Source organism: Vombatus ursinus, unplaced genomic scaffold, assembly GCF_900497805.2.
Source record: "Vombatus ursinus unplaced genomic scaffold, bare-nosed wombat genome assembly UNPS02011334.1, whole genome shotgun sequence".
Taxonomy (NCBI): domain Eukaryota; kingdom Metazoa; phylum Chordata; class Mammalia; order Diprotodontia; family Vombatidae; genus Vombatus; species Vombatus ursinus.
In genome coordinates, this window is record NW_020951112.1 from 5,265,774 (window position 1) to 5,289,764 (window position 23,991).

A 23,991-nucleotide genomic window follows, 5' to 3' on the forward strand; every position below is an offset into this window, starting at 1 on the left:
GGGGGGGGGGTCCGTACCCTTCCGGCGGCGGCGCCTCCTCCTCCTCGCCCGCGGCCCGCGGCGCTCAGCACCGGCGTGGGCTCGCGCTCGTCGTCGCTGGAAAAGTCCGGGGGCGCGCGGCTGTTGGTGGCCGGGGCCGGCGGCGGGGGCTGCGCGGGCGGCGCCGCGGGCCGGTTGCGCGCCGTGAGGTGCTGCAGGTAGAGCTGCACGTAGACGTCCTTGCGCTGCTCGCCCGCCGGCAGCGTCACATTGTTGGCGAGCAGCTCGGTCTTGAGCCGGTCTTTCGTCAGCACCGACGGGTCCTCCAGGAACTCGGGCATCTCCTCGGTGGCCGCGTCCGGCGCCTCCCGGGGCCTCACGAGATGGGTGCGAGCCGCGGCGCCTGGCGCTCGAGTGGACGGAGCAGGAGCGAGAGGCTGCAGGAAGCCCGGCCGCGCGCGCCCTGCCCCAGCAGCTCCGCTCTCTCTCACTCACACACACAGACTCTCTCCGGGCGAGCGCGGAGAGACGCCCGCGCCGCCCACGCCCCAAGAACGCGCCTCGCCATTGGCCGGCGGCGGCAGGAAGCGCGGCGCCCATTGGCCCGCGGCGTCGCGCGGGTTCCATTAGCGGCGATGCCCGGACCTCGAGACACGCAGTTTGAAAGGCGCGCAGGCGGGAGCCGCCGTCTCGGGCCCTGGCCGGCCTCCGGCCCGAGCCCCCGGGGCCTAGGCCGGCCCAGCACCGCCGCCAGAAGGGGCAACCGCATCCGTTAGGCGCCTGCTGTGTGCCAGAGTGACCGTGGGGTCACTGATGTACAACACTCCGTGGCCTCTTCTACAGATGAAGAAACCGAGGCACGGAGTTCAAGGGACCTAGGTGCTTAGGGTCACTGCAGAGAGGGCGGACGACATCCCAGACCTAGAGCTGGCAGGGAGCTCAGGGTCCCCCTTTGACAGACGAGGGAACTGAGGCAGAGAAAGGTTAAGTGAGGTGAGATCGTGGGGTCGTCACTGATCTCGGGCTGGCTAGGGCTTTAAAGCCCTTCATTAATCAGTCCGTCACAGTTTATTGAACGCCATTCGGCTTGAGAACACAAACCTAAAGCTGGAAGGAACCTAAGAGGCTGTCAAGAGGCCAACCCCCACACTTTACAGATGAGGAAACTGAGGCGCAGAAGGGAAGTGATTTGCCCGGGGTCACGCAGCTAGTCAGTGTCTGAGGCCAGTTTGGATCACAGATTAAGGGGAAGGGGTGTATGCTGTCTGGCAGGTCCAGCCCCCCACCAGATAAGGTGAGAGCTCGGGTAGGAGGGGTCTGAGATTGCAGAGAGGGGAGGGAGAGGCATTTTACTAGGGCTGAGGTTGTTAACCTTTTTTGGGTCTGGGACCCCTTTTCAGAATAATGACTTTACATGCACTAAATACATAAGATCAGAGAGGAAACCAATTCTATTGGAATAGTTACTTTTGTTATTTAAACAAGGATTCCTCCCCAGATCACTAAATACAAGAGGACAGGGGCTGCACCTGTCGTTGACATAAGAAGCTCCCCATAAAGGAAGACTGGGTGGAGGGCTGCACGTTCCCTGCTGCTCAGAGGGGCTGCCTAGAGGTGAAATGGCTAACTCAGGGTGGACAAGCTCATAAAGCCAGCATGTGTCCAGAAGTGTTACTTGGTTAGATGCTGGTCTTCCGGGGTCAGAGGTTCCCCTTTCTATCTTAACAGGCCATCTGTCAAAGTAAATTTAAGAAGACAATGCAAAGCTAAATTCTCCTTCTTGGGGAAATTTTGCAATAGGGACTGGCACCTGTGATTTCATTGGTATAGGGAACTTTCATATAAAGAAACTTCCTCTACTAGTACTGGTCTATACTTTTTCACAAATGTATAGTCTTAAAAGAACTACCTATTTTCTAAGATAAACTGTTGCACAGTAGCTGTTCCACATGGATTGAGGGAGTTGAGGTGAGTTCAATGAATGAATGAATGAAAAATACTAAGCACAAAGTGTGAAGTCAAGGGATAAAAATACAAAAGTAAACCTCTCCAGGAGCTTACATTCTAAAAGAAGGAGGCTACACTTAACAGAATTTAGTGACTCTGTTTCTGTTTGTATTTGATACATCTGATCCAGGACACTGGGATCAGTAACTCGCCTATGTAAAATTTGGACCCAGATCTTCCTGACTTGAAGCTGACTGCCTTTCCACAGAACTGCTTCTCAGGCACTGGAACACCAGAAACAAAATTAAAAACACTCCGGCTTCAAAGATCTTAACCTGTTTGATCCAGAGATTCCTCTACTGGGAATAAACCCAAAGGAGGCCAGTAGTAGAAACCTGTCTATAATTCCTAGAGGCACTTTTTGTTAGCAAAACAACTAGAAGCCAATTGGGCTCCCATACATTAGGAAATGGCTGGGAAAAATTTGGGAAGACTTTGGAAGAATCTTTAAGGTGAAAGCAACATTTATAATGATCTCCAAAACTGAAGAGCGCCATTAAAAAGGCATTAGAACTCAGAGCAATGACTGATCTTGACTCTAAAGGGCTGATGATGAAAAATCTCATTTTACAGAAGGGAACCATGGGTGGGCAACAAAGCACATGCAGTCAGATGTGGTTAATGTACATGGCAAATTGTAAAAATTGGAGCCAGAAAGACACGAGTTCAAAATCTGTCTTGGACACTTGATAGCTGTGTAACCCTGGGTAAGTTATTTAACCTTCAGCCTCAGTTTCCTCATTTGTAAAACAGACACCAACATCTTCTACATCACAGGATTGTTGTTAGGATCAAATAAGATGCTATGTGTAAAGCACTTTATGTTAGCTATCATTGTTAACTGTATTTAATCACAAAGCAGGGTTTTGTGTGGAGTAGTATTGGGACATGATTATTATTTTGTTAAAGCTTCAATAAAACTCTTGAAAGAAAAAATTACTAGAAAAATTCTGACTTCTAGCATGAAGCCCTTCTAAGTACTCTTAAACTTTTGACAAAACTGTATTACTAAATCTTCCTCAAATATCCACAACATTTGGAACTGGGATGTTTATAATTGTTTTGAACAGTTGATGGTCAGAACAAAGCTTCCCTTTAAGGAAAAAAAAAAAAGAAAAAGAGCAGCCTTTGGGCTCCAAACTCATTTCCTGTGTATCCCACCATGATAAGAGTGGCAGCTTAAGTTATATGCAGGTCACACAGTTGTAGTTTGAAAGAGCCCAAATTTTAATAATAAAAAATTACAGGATCAAATAAAGGTCCATGAAAAGATAACTATAGTTAACTGACTTAATAAGTAGTACATCTGATATTCTACACAGCCCTGAGAAACCTTCAGGTTATAATCAGGGCTCTTTACCAAACTCTTAATCCAGAGTATAAATTAAGCCTAGTCTAGCCACAGGAGAAGTATAGTTTTAAATCAATTGAATTATCTAGGCAAATAAGTGATAATGATGGTGTGGAGATGGCTGTCAGCTATATTGGAGGCAGAACAAGAAGATAAAGATTACCTGCTCCACCCGGTGCCTTTTGGTCTTTTCCCCTCCAGGGTAATTAGTGGACCAAGATTGTCATGATAGGAACGGAAAGAAGTTGAAAGGAATTTTGTCACTGGAAACCTGAGCTCAAGGAGCAGAAGCTCAGCTCAAGCAGATCAAATGCAAAAGACCTGTGGATGTGTCAAGACCCAATCCTTCCGACCTGAGTTGCTCATTTACACCTACCTATCCTGTATGACTCTTGTCCATATTCTTTTACATGATTCTGCCACTGTGGGATTTGCCCAGTGTGCTGGGGCCTTCCTCACATTCTTCTGTCATTCCATGGATACGGAGGGAGCATGTGTGCAGTCCATGGGCAGCTGCTCACTGTGGCTATGAGACTGGCCCACCTGTTTTTGGTCATATATTTCTCTGATGACATCCTTTATACTAAAACTGCTGCATAACTGTTTGTAATGTGTGACCTACCACATTCCTCTTTACTTCTCTTTGGACGATCATCAACTTAACTTCTGACCCTAGCTAGTTTCTAAAGATTTAATCAATAGACTGGTGTGCACTGCCCGAGTAGGGGCCATGTTTTCTGTTATCTGATAAATATCACAAAGGCATCAGGCCAGGGGAACAGGCCATAGAGAATATCTGGAGAAGGTTCCTGGTGAAGGTGGGAGCCAGGAGTTTGGAAATATTAAGAGGCAAAGTGGTGACTTGTCGTCAGGATACCTGGTGTAGAGTCTGGTCTTTAGTACTGATTAGCTGTGTGACTACGGGTAAGTTATTTAATCTCTGAGACTCAGTTTCTGTATTTGTAAAATGGAAATAACACTTGCACTATTTATAGGGCTGCTGGAATACAACAGTTTCATTGTGATGGTATTTAGTATTATTATTGCTAAAGCCTGATAACTCTCCCGATTTCCTACTACTCTACAGTTTTGATATGGAAAGCTCTTTTGTTTGGAGGATAATTTGATCCTGGAGTAACTAAGTACCTACAGATGTTTCACAAGGACTCTTCTTTTTGTCAGGAAATTTGCCAGCTGGTTAATCCCCAGGGAAAATCCTTTATCTTACTGTACCCTTAGGGTAAAACTTACCTACGTAGCCAGACATTTCTCTGAATAGATATATAGTAGAACGCCCTTAAAGCCAACAGTGAAGGTCTATGGAACACAAAGGAAAAATATAGTTTAGCTATGTAAACATGGAGCAGATGTCCCTCAGGTCCCTTTGTGGCAGAAGCAAAAGCTCATTCTTATGTCTGAGATGATTTAAAATGTGACCACACAGGTGGCCCCAGGTTTGCTTGGCTACAGCCTTTGTGATGATCTGTTTCCAAAAAAAGTCACTATAAGGATTTCTGTATCAAGGAGTTGGAATCCTAACAAAACCTTCCCAGCTAGGGTTTCCTGAATGATATATATTAAAAATGTCTTCATCTTTACACTAGTCTGACAGGTGAAGTGTATGGGGTGTTCAAGGAGGACGAGCACCTCTCGTGTGAGGGCTGCTGAATCCTCTTCAGGGCTGCTCATCCACCTTTGGTGTCTACCTTCACCTGTGGCTCCAAAAAACTGTGGCATGCACAGCAGCCACACACCAGTAAAACCATCATGGCAGACAGGATAAACCAGGCTGAGGGTAACCTACAGGCCTAAAACCTGTCAGTGAATTAGGGGGATGTCTACCCCAAGCACGTGAAGACTTCCTCTGCTAGAATGGGCAGATACAGAATGGGCAAATACAACAGTTCATTCTGATGGCCACGAAGACGGCTGAAGCAGGCCCTGTGGAGCACTTTTGGTCAGACATCAAAGATGCCAAGATCATTCACTGCCTCCCAGGCCATTGACAGTCATCTTGGCTTGTGTCTTGCCACTGGACTTTGATGACTCTGGGAGGGAGACAGTGAGGCTGATCACTTTGTGCAGTTCTGCCTCACTTAAATACAATTCACATGTAAGTCAAGACATCACCCGTGATGTCACTGGTCCTCTTAGAAAAATGAAGGATGAATAACAACAAGAGTGGAACAGGTCATTAGATTTAAAACTCCAGAATAAGGGGTCCAACATTTAAGCAACGTTCCAAATGTTTGGCTGGTTGCCTGTATCTATAGTGATGGGAAAGCAGAATGGGAGAGGAATTAAACTTGGAGCAGAGGATTAAGCCAATGGATGGAATTTCCAGGGCATCCTATTTTAACTCAATAGAAGGAAGAACATTTTAACAGGACATCCCAACTAGAATGGAGTGCCTGACTTCAGGCCTAGTGCTCTATCCACTGAGCCACCTAGCTGTCCCTGGACTATACCATCTCTAATGTCCTTTCCCACTTCAAGTTTCTCCAAATTTATTTCTTTATTAATGGCTTTATTTAAGCTCCCATGGTGTGTACAAATACAAGAATTGGGTGCAAATAATAACAAAGTAAAGAAGGCATGGTTCTTTCCATTGTCATACTTATCTAAACCTTCTGGGATGTATACATACAATTTCAATTGTTAACAATATTAACTTTCAAGAATAACAAAAATTCAAAATGAAAATCATAATCATTTAACAACTATTAAGTACCTACTATATGCCAGGAACTATGCTAAGCATGGATACAAAAGTGAATTCATCTCAGCCCTGAAGATTACATTCTAATGGGGGAAGCAACATGTGAACATACAGATATATACAGAATCCATACAAGAGAAGAGAAGGGACTAATAGCCGGTAGATCAGAACATCTTCATGGGAAAGATGGCATCTGAGCTGAACCTGGAAGGAAAGCAGAGATTCCAAAAAGGAGAGATGAAGAATAAAAACATTCAGGGCATTGGGGGCAGCCAGCGTAAAGAGATGGGAGGACTGGCTTGTAGGGCGTGCGGAGGGAAAGGAATCTGCAAGAAGACTAAAAAAGGTGGGAAAAGGCCAGGTTATAAAGCATGGGATTATTAGGACATAATTGAAGTATTAAAAAATCAAAGAGCATTTAAGACAAAAGCTCTAAAGGCTCTAAGCCTCTGTGATTCCATAATAGCTTTTTTTGTTTGCTTTTTGGCTAGGGACTTGAAATTTTGTTGTTGAATCATTTCAGTTGTGTCCTACTCTTGCTAACCGCATTCGGGGTTTTCTTGTCAGAGATACTGGAGTGGTTTCCCATTTCTTTCTATAGCTCATTTTACAGATGAGGAACTGAGGTAAACGGGTTAAGTAACTAGCCGTCAGCTAATAACTCATTTTACAGATGAGGAACTGAGGTAAACTGGGTTAAGTAACTAGCCGTCAGCTAATAAGTGTTTGAGGTCAAATTCGAATCCAGGTCCTCTGGACTCCAGGGTCAGCGCTCTATTCACTGTACCACATAGCTAGTAAATATCTTAGGCCAGATTTGAACTTATTAAGATGAGTCTTTCTGATTCCAAGCATAGTGCTCTATCCACTTAGCCAGCTAGCTGCCCCACTTGTAATTTTACTCTCCACTAATGAATGTCAACAAATTAGCCAATGAATGGTGGGTAACCTGAATTAGAATTGCCTGGGCTTCTGATAAATTGAATGACTCGCCCAGGTTTCAGACTGCTTCAGGCCGCCATCGAAACTACAGTTCGGGCACTCTAAAGTCAGTGCTCCATCCATTACTCTAAGCTGCCTCTAGGGAAGATGTAAGGCTTAGCCCTATTTAAATATAAACCAGATAGAAGGAGAGTAACTGAGACCAAGACTTTGGAACTAAAGAGAAAGTGGTTCGGATATACCCGGAATCTTTCTGTACCTTGGAAGAGTTCTAAGGGGTCTACCTGCTCAAATACAAAAGGAAATGACAATGAATTTGCTCCAGGGCACAGATTACTGCCAAATCCCAACCCAGTTATACTCATCTGAGTCTTGAAAGGGTGACTGGCTGGAGCATCTTTAGGAAGGAGGAACAGGGAATGGTTTGTAACTGCTGTTGGGCCTAGCCATTTGAGCAAATGTCTTTTCTAAAAGTTAACTGAGTCTACTGGCTTGATTGTTAAGGAGAAGCACACAGACCATAAAACTCTCACAATACTAACACTGACAGAAGCTGCCTGTTGTCATAGAGAACTGATCTCTGCACCAGGCAGCCCTGGGTTCAGGTCTTGCCTTTGCCACATACTGGCTTATGTGACTCTGGGCAAGTCACTTGATTTCTCTGCCCCCAGAAACTCTCAGACTATAAATTTAGGCACTTACTTTGCAGTTTATAAATTAAGATTGTTCTATGTTGACAGAAGAAATTTTTTACCCAGTGTTTCCTACACTGATGAAATCACAGATCTGGTTAAACAAATAAATAATATCATCATAGAGCAAGAACCTCCTAGGACAACAGGCATGACCACAGTTCTCAAAGAGCACAGCAGCTCAGAGCTGTGGTGTGAGTAGGAGCAGGCACCCAGAGGGTTACTCCTAGAACCCTCTGCAGCAGCTGTCCCTGTGATTACCTAACCTGCTGTCCTAGGCTGGGGGTCCTCACCTGTTCTGAAAAAACTGAGCTAGGGCCCAGTGGGGGTGGGGGAAGGCTGTAGCTGCTCATAGGGATTCCAGCAGATGGACCCAGCTAAACCTGGGGGAGTAAACCCAGAGAGGATGCTAGGGAAACACAAAAAGCAGCCAGTACAAAGCATGGATGTGTTTGTAGAGCTCAGAAAATCTGTCCTAAGATACAGTTGAGTTGTTTCTAGAGCAGACTGCAAGGCCGAGATCCACCTCTCAATCTCAGCTGTCATTTTCAAGAGCCACTTGTGTAAGTTCTTCTACTCTTTTGTGAAGCAAGCTCCTTCACCTCTTGTTCATGATCCAGGCTAGGCCTAGCTTCACCACCATCCACATGACCTTAAATTCCTTTACCATCATTCCCTGGCTTTTGTCTTCTCAGGACTGACCCTGCCAGATCCAAGCATGGTTCTTTTCTTTTTTCAAAACCTGTTCTTCTTGGTACTAAGGCCACAAAGAGATACTTTCAGTTCTCAGCTTATTTTTAGAGCAGAAATGATGGACGTGTTCTGCAGCCAATGAAAGATCATATCTGTCTTCAGGTTAATGAGGTCCACCCACTTTTCCTAGTTAGTTCAGGACAGGCATACCTTGTTTTATTGTGTTTCAATTTATTGTGCTCCTGATATATTGAGGATTGTATTTTGGTTTGTTTGTCTGTTTGTTTGTTTTTTACAATTTGAAGGTTTGTGTCAACCTTGACATAAGCAAACCTATCAGTGCCAGTTTTCCAACAGCAGGTACTCACATTGTGCCTGTCACATTTAGGTAATTCTTTACATATTTCACAATTTTTCATTATTATGTCTGTTAAGGTGATATGTGATCAGTGATCTTTGATGTTACTATTGTAATTGTTTTGGGGTGCCACTAACACGCCCATATAACATGAACTTAATCGATAATTGTTGTATATTGTTCTGACTGCTTCACCAACCAGCAGTTCCCCCTACTCTGGCCTCCCTAATCTCTGAGACACAACAATATTGAAATTAGGCTAGTTAATAACACTGCAATAGCCTCTAAGTGTTCAAATGAAAGGAAGAGTCAGTAGATGGGGCAAACTTCATTGTCTTATTTTCAGAAATTGCCACAGCCTCCCCAACCTTCAGCAACCACCACTCTGATCAGTCAGTAGCCATCAACATCAAGGCAAGACCCTCCACCAGCAAAAAGATTACCTGATTAGCTGAAGGCTCAGATGACGGTTAACTTTTTTTAAACAATATTTTTAATTAAAGTATGTATATTGTCTTTGTAGACATACTACTGTACACTTAATTGATTACAGAATAGTATAAATATAACTTTTATGTGCATTGGGGAACAAAAAACTTATGTGACTCACTTAACTGAATAATACTGGTAACTGATTATAATTAAAAATTAATTAACCTTTCATCAATATTTAGTCACCAGGGCTCTGAGACTTTCCACAAACAGTTACTAGATGTGAAATAACATAGAACATGGGGGAAACTCTGCTTTTTCAGAACATAGCTCTTCTAGTACATTCATAGAGGTGAAAAAAGCAAGACTAATACACAAGTTGTTATGAAACAGATTTATATGCATAAATCTATTCTATAAATCAGTTAAAAGCAATATAATCATCAATACATAGTAGGCTAATTAATCCTACCTTACACAACTCCTATTCTAACTCAATTCTATCCTATTGGTCTTACTCAGAGACGATCACTGGTACCTATAAATCACCATGAGCTAAGTGAATACTGATTAAATTGAGCTGGGGTCTCAAAATTATTCATACCAGGTCTTCAACTACTCTGCCTCTGCCCTTCACATCTCAGGGAACTCTGAGCCTTTTCCATCCTATCATTCTACTTTCTCTCCCAGTTAAGCTTCTAGAGAGCTAGGCCTGTCTTACTTTTATTACTTGTATCCTCAGGGCTTAGCATGCAATAATAGCTAACATTTATATAGCTTTAAGGTTTGAAAAGAGCTTCACATATATTATTCCCCTCTGCTTTTCTTCCCTAATGCTCCTGCTTTCCAGAATGCTCAGCAAGTTACCTTCAGCCATTAGAATGAAAGCTCTTTGAGGGCAGCAGCTGTTCTTCTTGCATGTATTTATATCCTCAGCACTTAGCACAGTGACTGGCATACACAGTAAGTGTTTAATAAATACTTTATCTGGTTTGATCCTCACAACAGCACTGTTGAGTTAGGGGTTATTATTATTATCATTTTACAGGTGAGGAAATCAGCCACGACAGGTTAATAACTTGTCCAGGGTCACATATGGAGGGCCTGAGATAGGAACCTAACTCACATTTTCCTGATTCCATGTCCAACACTTTATCTATTGTTTCATTTTGCTGCCATAATAAGCACTTAATAAATGCTTTTTCATTCCTTCATTCATGATCACATTGGTTCTTTCTTATTGTTTACAATATAATAATAAATTTAGGAATTCTGCCAGGAATATAAATCAAGTTCATCAGCTTATACAGTATTTTGAAGTATCTATCTTTCTCATTTTAAAAAATGAGATATTTGCTTGTCTCTGGTCTCAAGTCAACTCTTGTTCTCCAGAATTCTTCCAAGAGACAATCAGTCAGTTTTAGTTTAGTAATCATGTCTATATATTCCTTTAGTACCCTGGGAGATAGTCCATAAACATTTATTAAGTACCTACTGTGTGCAAGCACTTCTTCTAGTCCAGGGGAACTTATTAAAGGAACTGACTGAAGTTTGTTAAATCCTCTTTTACAATCAATCTCTTCGTTCATCTTCTAATATTCTGTTATCCATTTTTGTCCTATCCTTTCTAGTCTGAAATCATTCTCCTTGGTGGAAAAAAAGAGAAGCAAAAGATGAACCTAGGACTTCTCCCTTGGCTAATTGATTTATCATCATCTTTCCAGCTTCCTCAAGCAAGGATCTGATCCTTTCCTCAATCTTGTCCTCAAACCTAATTTCAGAAACCCTTTTCATTTGTCATTAGCATTTATCAAAAACTCATATTGACTTTAGCCTTCTGAATGTTTGGGACCTTCCGTATTTATCATTTGTTACCTATCCTTGCTTTTATCTGTCTCTTGTTCATGGCCTTCAGAAATGCGATAACTTCACTTATAACTTCCTGGTGCAGTTCATTGGATTCTTTACGCATATTTCCATCTTCTTCTGCATCAAAATCCTTTGTCACTCTTGCCAGAATTTAGTTATTGAGAGCCTCCAATGCTTCGTGAGTTGACTTTCCTTTTATAACTCCATCTCTCTACATGACTTAGTCACATCATAAACAAATGAGCAGCAAGAAGGATTATGCCTTTTGCAAATATGGATAGTGAAAGAGTCCACGACCAAAAGAGATAGAGGACCACAGAAAATAAAATGGACAATTCCACTTGTATATAATTAAAAAGCTTTTGCACAAACAAAACCACTGAAGTTAAAATTAGAAGTAATCAGGAAGAATTATATGTAAAAAGGTACTGAGGGAAAAATAAAATCTTTTCAGCAAGTTTGTCTGACAAAGGTCTCCTATCCAAGATATATAGTATACCAAAAGTCTAAACAGTTTTAAGCCACTGAATTGATTTGGATGTGTAAAAACAAGAGTCATTCACCAATGGATTAAATGGTCAAAAGATATGAACAGTTTTCAAAACAGAAATCCAAGTTATCAATAACCATATAAAATGATCCACATGGCTAATAATTAAGAGAAATGGCAGATTAAAAAAAAAAACTGAGAATTCAGGTCAGAGCCATAAGCTTGACAAAGATGATAAAAAAGGAAAATGATATGTTGGAGGGGCTGTGGGAAAACAGGTATACCAATGTACTGTTGGTGGAGTTATGAATCAGTTCAACAATGGAAAGCAATTTAGAACTGAATCCTCAAAGTCAATAAACTGCACACACCCTTTGCCCCATTGATACCACTATTAGGCATTTTTCCCAAAGAAATTTTATAAAAACAAAACAAAAAAAAACCTTTATCGACAAAAATAATTATAGTAACTCTTTTTGTGGTGGCAAAGAATTGGAAAATGTGGGGTTCCCATCAATTGGGGAATTATGGAACAAATTATGGCATATAAATGTAAAGAAATATTACTGCAACATAAGAAATGAACAGTTTCAAAGAAATCTGAGAAAACTTACATGAACTGATGTAAAGTGAATAGACCCAAGAGAAGTTTATATAATAACAACAACATTATAAAGAAAAGCAACTTTGAAAGATTGTAGAACTATTAATTGATGCAATAACCAACCATGATTCCAGAAGACCACATGCTATCCATTTTTTTTTTTTGGCAAGGCAATTGGGGTTAAGTGACTTGCCCAGGGTCACACAGCTAGTAAGCGTCAAATGTCTGGTCTGACACTGGATTTGAACTCATGCCCTCCTGACTGGACGGCCACTGCTGTATCCATTTTGCCACCTAGCTGCCCTATCCATTTCTTGATAGAGATGTCATGGACTCAAGATGCAGCATAAGACAACAATTTTTGAACATGTCTAATGAGGGAAATTGCTTTGCTTGGCTATGCATAGTTATTACAAGGGTTTTGTTTTTCTTTTCTTAATGGGGGTGGTGGTAGGAGGGAGAGAGGATAAATGCTGCTTAATTGAAAATAAGTTAAACATTAAAAATTTAAAAAAAAACTAGAACAAGTTAAATTGCAGGGCCATTTCTAATGACCATTGTCATTACAGGTCACATTTATGTAACTCTTTGAGATTTGCCAAACTTTATACACTGTCTTATATGATTCTCATATCGACCTTGTGAGGTAGGTGGTATTATCCTTATTTTGCACTTGAGGAAACTGAGGTTTAAAGAGGGGAAAGTACTTATCCATGATCACACAGCTAGGAATAAGTAAACAGAAAAAAGCATTAATTAAGCATTGTCAGGCACTATACCAGCAAGTGTCTGGGGTAGGATTTCAATCCAGTCCTTCCTGATTCTACATTCAGAGCTTTATATTACAGTTTTAGGATCAAGGAAAAGGCCTCCCCCAGGCCTCCTGATCCCCTGCCAGTTTCCCTCAATATCTCCCATAGGCTTCAAATGTGCTCCTTTCACATAAAACCAGGTTTTTCATGGCACAACTAGAGATAAACATTTAAATGCAAATAGCTTGGGAGAGACAACCAAATGAATGAGATCTAGCCCTACTGTTGACTGAGCTAAGATCACAAGTAAATTGCAGTCTTGATGACAACCCATAATCCCCCCTTCCCCTCTCTAAGGACAGACTCCCCAACAGGCCCTGCCGGGTTTGCCAGTGAGCACAGGGTTCTCTTGCTATGACCGTGCAGGCAGGACACTCACCCGTGCAGGGAGACATCCTGACCCTTTGGTGAAAATCTTGGGCCTTTGCCTCTGGCCAACAGAAACTCATTTCCCCTCTGGCACAGATGCTGCTCCTCGGGGCCACAGCAGGAATTCCTAGCATCTCCATTGTTATGTCTAGTCTTCCTTGCCCCTAGTCTCCCGCTCCTCCTTTCCAAAATTTCCCAACTTTCACTAGCATATATATTTATCTACAGTAGAATTCTCTATTTTGGCCAGCTGTAGCTGTGGTGACTATAGGTCCTAGATTTCCCAGGGAAGTATTCATTCCAAGAAAACAAAGTGCAGGAGGTTTTTCAAAGGGGATTATCTGTTATGAGACTATGTGTCCCAATTCTTAGTTCAGAGAATTAGTCATGGGAGTTCTTTTATCTTTATCTTTAACTTCGAATTGACCATTCTCACGAGCCTTTGGTAATTATGAGCCAGCTTGCCTGCATGGTAATATACATTCTGCTAATTATCCAGTTTTGGCAATGACAGTTGTATTTGTACTCTTGATGCCATCCCCTCCTGTCTCCCCTGGCTGCCTGCCCCCCGAATCTTCCTCTTTCTGTGTTTTCAATCTTTCCCAACCTCCCGGCTTCTTCCCTCCAACACACAAACATACAGAGATATCTCCAAACTTTAAAAATCAAACAAACAAAACCCCCAGAAAAGCCAACTTTCAAGACTTAATTCTACCATCCCCTGAAGTTGTCATAGGGGTGCACTGGTAAATTTTTTTAAGGGGGGATGGTAGTGGGAGGGAAATGTACGGTGTGGCTCACTTTTAAGTTTCCTTTGCATTTACATTTTCCCCATCACTTTCTTAAGTTCTCAGTCAACAAAACTACAAATCAAGTTTTCCAATGTTTGAGGTGTAAATGCTCACACTGTTCATTTGGATCACATTGTTAAAATGGATTCTAGCATCCATTTCCTTTCCTTCCATTCATATAAGTTCTTCTAGTTCAGCCTCTTAACATTTTTCTCCTGGACTACTGAAATAGCCTCCAAATGGGTCCCTTTGCCTTGCTCGTCCTTCTATCTCACCAGGAATGCAGCTTCCACCTAGTTGCCAAAGGGATATCCTTAAAGCACAGGTCTGTCCTTGGCTCTTCTCAGTGGTAGGATGTCAACGTTTGGCACTTGCGAGTATCTTTTTGTTCTGCAAACCATACATGTAAAGCCTCTTACCAATTTCTTAGCTGAGAAAATAGATGTTATCCAAAACAATGTTATGGCAAGTATAAGATTTATGTCATAAATATATTAAAATGAAAGGGTTTTTTGTTCTTTTGATAAGAAAAATTACTCCAATTGCCAACTTTTTTTGGGAATAATTTTAGTTTATGATATTAAAATAGTTTAATGAGATAATACATGCTGCAAGGTAGGAAGGGAGCAATTTTACTTATGGGGATAGCTGATTTCAAATATAGCTTTTTAAATTCTCTTTCTTTAAAGAAGGAATAGTTTTGTTATTGGATTCTATTCCTCCCCTCTCATATTTCTCTCACTCCTCCAAAGCACAATTTGCCCATTTAACATGATCTATAAATTAGTTGATTTCTTTTGAATGCTTCTTCTTTTCTCCCCTATTCCAATAGGCATTTACTCTAAAAAAATATTAGTATCTTTCATTTCTATATCACTTTCTTTTCTGAATATATTCTTCTATCTCCTCAATTCTTCATCAAGCCAACCTCGAAACAAGAAATAGGAAAAGAAAGATTGAATATTAAAAAGATTAAAAAAAACCCAAGCCTGAAAATATAGGTTTTCCACACTCAGAGTCTCCCCAACCTCTGCAAAGAAGGGAGGGAGGTACTCTTTCTCAAGTCTTTTTTTCTGGGCTAAGTTTCTTGAGCCTTAATTCTCATAATTCTCATAATTATTTCAATTATTCAGTGAATTGAATGCCTTTTCACCAACCTTACTTCTTACATTTTTTTCTTTGAGAATTCACAGATCAAGAAATGAGGGACCAAGTATCAGTTCCAGTAGGACAGCTGGTATGAGTAGGCAGCTGCCTATACACGGTGATTGGATTGGTCCCGAGGAGACCTCCTTATGCAAAAATCCCTCCTTAACTTGTCATGGTGCCTGAAATTCTATCAAAAGAGACTGAGTCCTTTGAGTCCTGAAGGCCTTTTACCCCAAATCTACAAGAATCCTCTATTTGCTTTGAGGGGTTCTAGATATTCTCTGACAAAGAATGGCAGCCCACACAGTATACTGTACAAAAGAAACACATTTACTACATTTAGTATTCAAGAAGCATCAAGGGGTTGGATGCTGAATGCAAATGGTAAGAAATGAGTGGAAGGTGGGCACTGTTGGTAGCAGGGGCTGCTGGCCTGAGGGGTGTGAAGGGGAAAGGGGGACTTGTCATTCTACTGTGTAATCAGTTTTGTTTTAAAAAGAGACTATGTGACTTATTTTTTTATTGAAATGAATTATTTTTTAATTTATTTCTTCCATATAAGAAACATGTCTCCAAAACATATACTTGGATGCCCATCAATTGGGGAATGGTTGAAGAAGTTGTGGTATTTGAATGTAATGGAATACTATTGTGCTATAAGAAATGATGAGCAGGCAGATTTCAGAAAAACCTGGAAAGACTTACATGAACTGATGCTGAGTGAAATGAACAGAACCAGAACATTGTACATAGTAACAGCCACACTGTGGGATGACTGACTGTGATAGACTTGGCTCTTCACAGCAATGCAAGGATCTAAGACATCTCCAAAAGACTCATCATGGAAATTGCTATCTACATCTAGAGAAAGAACTATGGAGTCTGAATGCAGATGGAAGCAGACTATTTGCTCTCCTTTTCCTTTGTTCTTTTGTTTTATTGCCTCATTTTCTTGGTTCCTCGCATTAGTTCTAATTATTCTTTACATCATGATTAATGGGAAAATATGCTTAATATGAGTAGAGCCTATATCAGATTGTATACTGTCTTGGGGGGGTGAAAGGAGAGGGAGGGGGAGAAAATTTAAAACTCAAAATCTTATGGAAGTGAACGTTGAAAACTAAAAATAAATTATCAAGAAAAAAACATACACTTGAAGAATTTACTTACTTTTCTTCTTTGCAGAAGTGGAGGGCTAAGAGGTGTGGAAAGTGGTATATACAATCAAGGGCTCGAGGGGTATATAGTAGCAAGCTGCATCGCAAGTGGAAGACAGACTTTCAGTATGTTTCTCTAGAATGAATCACTCATATGGGACAGTTTCCTGGGGAAACTATGTCCTGGAGAAAGTGGCTTTCATATAAGGTCCTAGAAAGAACCTGGCATCCCTCTTGGCCTTATAATATACTAACCCCCCAGATCATTCCAGAACAAGGAGTCGTATTAGAATAGATGAGTCCAACATGGGACATATGTAGACTGATATCATAATTAAGGCTATGTGATTTGAAAAATATTCATGAATCCCAGATCATACCATTATGGCCCTCCCTGAGAACACAGCCCTCTTCTTATTTCTAGGCCATCTGAAATCAAACTTATTAATTGGGATGCAGTTTAAGTGGAAAGAGTGGTAAGCTTTAGATAGATAGATAGCCAAATAAATAGTGCATTTTATTAACTGCTTAGTCTGGCCTAGGCACTTCATGAAACCTTAATTCACCAATGAAACCTTGGGCAAGTTCCTTTGCTGCCCTGGATTGTAGTTTCCGTATCTATAAAACAAAGGGACCAGGCTGGACAATTCCAAGCTCCCTTCTAGCTCCAGATCTCTGGTCCCGTGGTCTGTGAAATACAGGCATTGAACTCAAGGACCTCCAATGTCCCAACTCACTCTAGATTCAGGATCCCTCTCTTGTCCTGTGTATGCTGTCACTCCTTGCCAACAAGAAGTCAAATTTAATTATCTAGAATAACAGACAGAGGCCAGGAGAAAAATTCCATCTTCAGAACAAAAGCAAGCATTACTTTGGGGGTTATACATCCCTCATGATCTGCTGTATTGGAAGAGAGATCACAAAAACATGAGGGGCCAATCACTCACTACTGGGAGCAAAAGGCCCTTTTATTTGGTATGTGAAAGTGGAGGCTACCTGGCTTGCCTGGCGACATGCAAGGGCAAAGGAACAGGAACAACAGAGGAAGGGCTGGCGGCTACAGCCCACTCACTCTCCTATCCCTCCTTGACAGTGGCTACAAGTGATGCTTAGAGATTAGGACAGGCCACCAACCCTCTCATCCTCGGGCTGGGACCAACCCTCCCAAGTTGAACTGGGAAAGGGACAGGGAACGTTGCCAGCTTGTGGGCAGAGTGGCCTTCAGACCTTGGCAAGGAGAGGGAGTCCATGAGAGCCTATCCGCAGGTTGCTCCCAGCCTGGTGATGCCCTAAGCTCTCCCTGGCCTCCTGGGGCCACGCCTGGGCCGCTCTTTGCTCAGATGAGTTGGGGTCACAGCATGTCCAGGATCAGAGAAGTTCAGGTCGATCAATTAATTTGCTAATTATTTAACAAACATTTATTAACAGTCTATCATGTCCTAGGGATACAAAAAAAACCCTAAAAAACTCCGGAGTCCCATTGCCAAGGAACCTATTGAGAGGACGTCTGAAGGGGGTGACAGCGAGGAAGGGTCTTGCTCTTTGTGTGACTGGTTTCCCACGGTGGAGGTCACAGGCAGGGAGTGACAAACCAGCAGGAACCCCAAAGTTTTCTCTCTCCCCCCTCCACTCACTGACCACGTGTACATTACATCGGGGAAACCTCTCACAGCGTCCACTCGCGGGCCGTGGTGCCGACTGTGAATGGGGCGACCCCTGCCCAGAGCTCCGCCAGACGTGTTTGTTAAAAGAGCGAGGGGCAGCGGGGTCAGAGGGCATCGGCGGCTTCGGCCACGCTCAGTCCAGTCTATTTGTCTCCCCCCCACCACCGTACTTGGGGAGGAGAGGGGTATCGGCGAATTTGGAAACACCCCTCTCTGGTTTTGCGCCCCGCTCCCCAGCCAGGGAGCAGAGCCGGTGGGGTGCCCGAAGCACCCCTCGTTAAAAGCATGTCCAGCATCCCAGCCCAGGCAATAAAAAAAAAAAAAAAAAAAAAAAGCCTTGACCCCGACGTGATTCGAACACGCAGCCTTCTGATCTGGAGTCAGACGCGCTACCGTTGCGCCACGAGGTCCTGCTGGGCTCTGGCGCCCGCGGGCTCTTAGAGCCTCGCCGCCCCGCCCCGCCTGGCCGCTCCCACTCCCGCCCCGCCCTCGCGCCTGCTCAGTGCGCGTCGGCTCCCTCGCTATCCCGCTCTCCGTCCGCCAGCCTAGGCGGGGACGCTGAGTAGGGCCCGCTGCTCCCGCTCTTTCTTGGCCTGGCCGCGGGGGCTCCCGGGCCCCGGCCCTAGCGTCTCACTTCCTCAGCCGGGGGCGGCGGAACAGAGAGAGACACGTTCCCGCCCTCCACTCTCCGCGAAAGGGAGGTGGCTTCTGGCGCTTCCCGCCCAGGCGAAGCGCGCACCCGGGGCTCCCGCCCCGCCCTTCCCCGTGGTGCGCGCGCACCCCCCTCCCGGCCCGCGCCTCGGTACCCGGCTTTGTACTGGTTACTGCGGTGGCCGCGCGAGACCCAGAAAAGCACCATTCCCAGAGCTGCCTGTGCCCCGACCCCCATGACCCGCCCCCTTCTGTATAAGGGCGGCGGGCGCCCGCGGCCTCCATCTCACTGACTTATACACACAGGCCCCCAGACTTATCACTGTTGGTGCCCAGTTTGGTACCTTTTCCTAGAAACTAAATTTAAATCAGTTTAGCAAAAATTACGTTTTATTCTCCCCGTCGGGGAATTGAACCCCGGTCTCCCGCGTGACAGGCGGGGATACTAACCACTATACTAACGAGGAGCTGGTGCTGTTGTTCCTCTTCTCAGCATAGTTAAAGGCTGCGCCAGGCCTTTCCTGCCCCGCCCCCCCACCGGAAGTTACGGCCAGGCGCAGCCCTGCTTCCGGCACATTTAGGCCTTCGAAGGACGCCATGCTGCTGCTCAAGGACGCCATGGTGGCTCCGAGGAGCGCCGTGGTGGCGCGACTTCTCCGGGGCCTGGGTGCCCCGGCGCAGGCCCGAGGCCTGGCGGGGCCGGAGCCGCAGCAGGGCAGCGGCGGCGGCAGCAATCCCGACACCTACGACGTGGTGGTGGTGGGCGCGGGCATCCTGGGCCTGGCCACGGCCCGGACCCTGCTCCTCCGGCGGCCGCGCCTCCGCGTGGCCGTGCTGGAGAAGGAGGCGGGCGTGGCTCAACACCAGACGGGCCACAACAGCGGCGTCATCCACAGTGGCATCTACTACACGCCGGGTTCGCTGAAGGCCCAGCTGTGCGTGCGCGGCGCCGGCCTCCTCTACGCCTACTGCGACCAGCGCGGCCTCCCATACCGGCGCTGCGGCAAGCTCGTGGTGGCCGTGGAGCGGGCCGAACTCCCCCGCCTGCGTGCCCTGTATGAGCGCGGCCTGCAGAACCACGTGTGCGGCCTGCGCCTGTTGCAGCCGCCCGACATCCGGGCCCGGGAGCCGCACTGCCGCGGCCTGCTGGCGCTCGAGTGCCCCTCCACGGGCATCGTGGATTACACGCGCGTGGCCGCCGCCTTCGCCGAGGACTTCCAGGAGGCCGGCGGCTCCCTCTTCACCCGCTTCGAAGTGAGCGCCGTGCAACTGGCGCCCGACCTGCCCGGGGCCCCCATCGTGCTGCGCAGCGCCCGCGGAGCCCACGTGCACGGGAGGTTCGTGGTTACGTGCGCCGGCCTGCACTCGGACCGCGTGTCCCAGCTGAGCGGCTGCAGCCCACAGCCGGTCATCGTGCCCTTCCGCGGAGACTACCTGCTGCTCCAGCCCGACAGGACCCACCTGGTGCGGGGCAACATTTACCCCGTCCCCAACCCCGACTTCCCCTTCCTGGGCGTCCACTTCACGCCCAGGATGGACGGCAGCGTCTGGCTCGGACCGAACGCCGTCCTGGCCTTTAAGCGCGAGGGCTACGGCCTGCTGGACTTCTCTGCGCAGGACACGTGGGACTCGCTCCGAAACAGCGGCCTGGTCAGGCTGGCCCTCGGCAACGTCTCCTTTGGCCTGGGCGAGATGTACCGAGCCTTCTTCCTCCCCGCCACCATCAAGCAGCTGCAGAAGTTCATCCCCGAAATCACCATCAGGGACGTGGTCAGGGGCCCCTCTGGAGTCCGAGCCCAGGCCCTGGACAACCTCGGAAACCTCGTGGAGGACTTTGTATTCGATGGAGGCGCAGGGGTGCTGGGAACCCGCATTCTCCACGTGAGAAACGCGCCATCCCCCGCTGCCACCGCCTCCCTGGCCATCTCCGAAGTGATTGCTGATGAAGTGGAACAGAGATTTAAATTATAAACCGTGTAGTTTTTTTTTTTTTCATGACAATTCAGTGAAATGACTGGACTAAGTTATTCTGAAGAAAGAATTGGTAGTGATATTAAGTATACAGAAAACACTAAAATGTGAATTGTGCACTGTGAAAGTATTTTATAAAATAAAAACCTATGATCCTTTTAAAGAATTTGCATGTGTATATAAAAGTGGACACTTTTGGCAGTTATGAAATTGACAGTGATTACTATGCAATTGTTTAAATAAGTGATCAATTGATTTGATTACTGTGTAAAGGCACTGTGCTAAGTACTGAGGATACAAAAAAAAAGACTACAGTCCCTGCCCTCAAGGAGCTCATATTCTGTTGGGGAAAGACGTGTAAATAACTACAGAGTAGATGGAAGGTAACCTGAGAGATTCTGGGTCTGGGATAGGTCTCCAGCATAAGGTGGCATTGAGCTGAGGCCCGAAGGAAGCCAAGGCCTCTCAGAGTTAGGAGTGAAGGGCAATGGCTAATGTAAAGGTGAGGAGTGGGGAGCTACACTGAGCTCTGATGGAGTAGTAGGTAGGCCAGGGTAGCCCAGTCATGGGAAAGAGCCAGTGTTGGGAGAAGGGTTAAGTGCAAGAAGACTAGGAAGGTAGGAAAGGGCTAGGTTATGAAGAGTTTTAGATGCCAAACAGAAGGGAGCCAAAAGAGTTTATTGAATGGATGGAGGTCGCAGGGAGACCTATGCTTCAAAAAAGTCACTGGCTGCTGGAGGGTGGTTTGGAGTGAGGAGAAACTTTAGACAGGGTGGCTATTTAGGAGGCAATTGCAATAATCCAGGTGACCACAGTGGTGGCAGTTTATGGAGGAAAGGAGATGGGTGCAAGAGATGTTATGAAGGTAGAAACAACAATATGTGTCAACAGGTTGCAAATACGGAGTGAGTCAAATATGACACCTAGGTTGTGAGCCTGGATAGTGCCCTCAGAAGCAGAAATAGGAAAGTTTGAAAGAGGTGAAGGTTTGGAGGAGACGGAAAATAAGCTGTTTTGGACCTGTTGAACTTGAAATGCACCCATTAGGCCATGCTATTGGAATCACATACAGATGGTTCTCTTTTTACGTAAGTGGATCATTCTGTAGACCTCCGCTTAAAGCAATTTTTATGTAATTTGAAATTGCTATCAGAAGTGGAGGAAGGAGGGAAGCAGGCGAGGGGAGCACTCACCCATAGAGGGAGGGTGCCAGCACATGGTTCAAGGAACCATAGGGGCTGAGGACAGAATCCAGAGCAAAAGGAACACGGGGGCCAGGGATAGCTACATGGTACTGCAACACAGAGGGACAAAAGACAGGCACTCAGGGGCCAGACACATGAGCAGAGTGGTGCAAAGGTCTCCTCTCTTGGTGGTCTTAAACCAACCCTCCCACTACTCTATCTGGCAGTGATCTCTGCCTCTCATCACTTTTTCAGGGGAGGGAGGAGCCTGAGTGCCTAGGGGAAGGGTTAGTGCAGAACAGAAGGGAAGGAGGAGAGGAAAAGCACAATACTATAAAATAAACATAAGTGTTTTTTGGGAATGCAGATGCTTTTCAGAATTCTTTATGTGTGTAATGTGAATTTATGAGACATGAGAACCGTGTATATGCATATGTATTATTCACATGTGTACATAATACTAATAGGCTTCAGGCCCTTCCCTGGTGACAGTGGTGTACGAGGGGAGAAGGGGGTGGAAGAGACTAAGAGTTAGGTTACTATTTCAGTATCTTCAGTGGATTCAAAGTCTTTTCAGTGTGGGCCCTGGCTTCAACAATACATGTACCTCATCCGTGCCCTCTCTTCCCTTGTACCTCTTGTCCACGTCCTCCCACAGAGGACTTGCCTTCAGGTGGTGAAGTGGAAAGAACAGTGGATCTGGAGTTGCACCTGAGTTCACCCTGACTCAGACACTTACTAGTTGTGTGACAAATCACTTAATCTCTCAGCCTCATTTTTTTCATCTATAAAATGGGGATAATAATGCTTCCCGCTCCCCAGATACACGGAAGGCCTTTCTCTAAGTTCTTTTAGAGGGTAATGTGAAATACTAGAGATAGGGCTACATGAGAATTATGTTACCATTTGAAAAAAAGAAACAGGGGTTGGATAACTTGGCATATCACCAGCAAGAAAGTTATCATTTTCTCCCTGGAGTAGGGCTGTTGAGCTTCCATCATGTGCCTACCATATGTCGGGTGTATTCAGATCTGCCTCGTATTTCAATGCCCTTTTCTGCTTTTGACCTTGTCAAGAAATAAAATGGTCCAGTATCTGAGTCCAGTTAGACACATCCCTCTGAATGCAGTTAAAGTAAGTCAACATACCATCTTCCTGTTGTCCTTCTATATTCAGAGCACCATGGGGAGACAAAAGAAGTCATCGTAAGACAAACGTCTTGGAAAAGCAAATAGATGGAAAGTTAATACCAATTTAAACAACAGGTCATTGATATGTCACAAGATAGTATGTGACTAATTATAAAATTAATTCATTGTACTATTAGAGTTCGGAGGAGGGAGCGAGCTTTCTTTTGGGATGATCAAGATAGGGGAGAGAGAAGTAGACTTTATGTTAGATTGGATTTCATGCAGTTCACTAAACTGGAGGATAGTGATCCCCTCAACAGTAATAGGAAAGTTCAGAAGATGGGAGAGCTAAGCTCTGTTTTGGATATGAGTCTGAGATGCATGTATTAGCCCATGTTTATATTGATTACATTAATGTGTAGGTAACAATACAAAGGGCCCACCTTCTCCAGTAACAGTGATGGAAAACGGTAGTGGAAATCTTGGAGATACCAACTTTCCCAAACCCCCTCATTTTACAAATAAGGAAATTGGGACTCTCAGGCATCAAGTGACTTGTTATCAATACATTTAGAGTAGAAGAGACTTTTAAAGGCCATTTAATCTGACACTCTCTCCCCACCTTACTTTACAGACCAGGAAACAGGCCCAAAGTGGGAGAGCTGGATTTGAATCCAGGTCCTCTGACTCCATATACCAACAAACATGTTTTCCATTAGATCATGAGGATTTATTCAGCACCTACTTTGAGCAAGATACTTCTAGGGCGTTGAGGACCCAATTATTATTTTTTTGTTTGTTTGTTTTTGGCTAGGCAATGGGTTTAAGTGACTTGCCCACACAGCTAATAAGTATCTGAAATTAGATTTTAACTCTGGTTTTTCTAACTCCAGGCCCACCTCACTACCTAACTGGCTCTAAAGTATAAAACTGGGTAGAGAGCCGTGGAGACAGAGGTGAGATTAAGGTGGACAATT

General features: G+C 44.7%; 2 protein-coding genes and 2 non-coding genes across 6 annotated transcripts in view; 1 reads left to right on the forward strand and 3 right to left on the reverse strand.

Moving 5' to 3' along the window:
• TMPO (thymopoietin) overlaps positions 1–452 on the reverse strand; it is a 34,511-nt gene extending 34,059 nt beyond the window's left edge. Inside the window, exon 1 of one of the 3 annotated variants that reach the window (XM_027855776.1) lies at positions 18–392. In XM_027855776.1, the coding sequence (XP_027711577.1) occupies positions 18–320 (303 nt within the window). In that variant the 5' untranslated portion in view covers positions 321–392. Of the gene's footprint in view, positions 1–17 lie in introns of all 3 variants that reach the window. The other 2 variants (XM_027855775.1, XM_027855774.1) reach the window with 2 other exon arrangements.
• Positions 453–18,416: 17,964 nt separating this feature from the next.
• Positions 18,417–18,488, reverse strand: TRNAW-CCA. The gene has a single exon. It is a non-coding gene; the product is annotated as a tRNA-Trp (tRNA).
• A 636-nt stretch (positions 18,489–19,124) lies between these two features.
• Positions 19,125–19,196, reverse strand: TRNAD-GUC. Its single transcript has one exon. It is a non-coding gene; the product is annotated as a tRNA-Asp (tRNA).
• A 130-nt stretch (positions 19,197–19,326) lies between these two features.
• On the forward strand, positions 19,327–20,790 carry L2HGDH (L-2-hydroxyglutarate dehydrogenase). The gene has a single exon (XM_027855760.1). It carries the CDS (start codon positions 19,327–19,329, stop codon positions 20,698–20,700), a length of 1,374 nt encoding a protein of 457 aa, XP_027711561.1. The 3' UTR covers positions 20,701–20,790.
• The last annotated feature ends 3,201 nt before the right edge of the window (positions 20,791–23,991 follow it).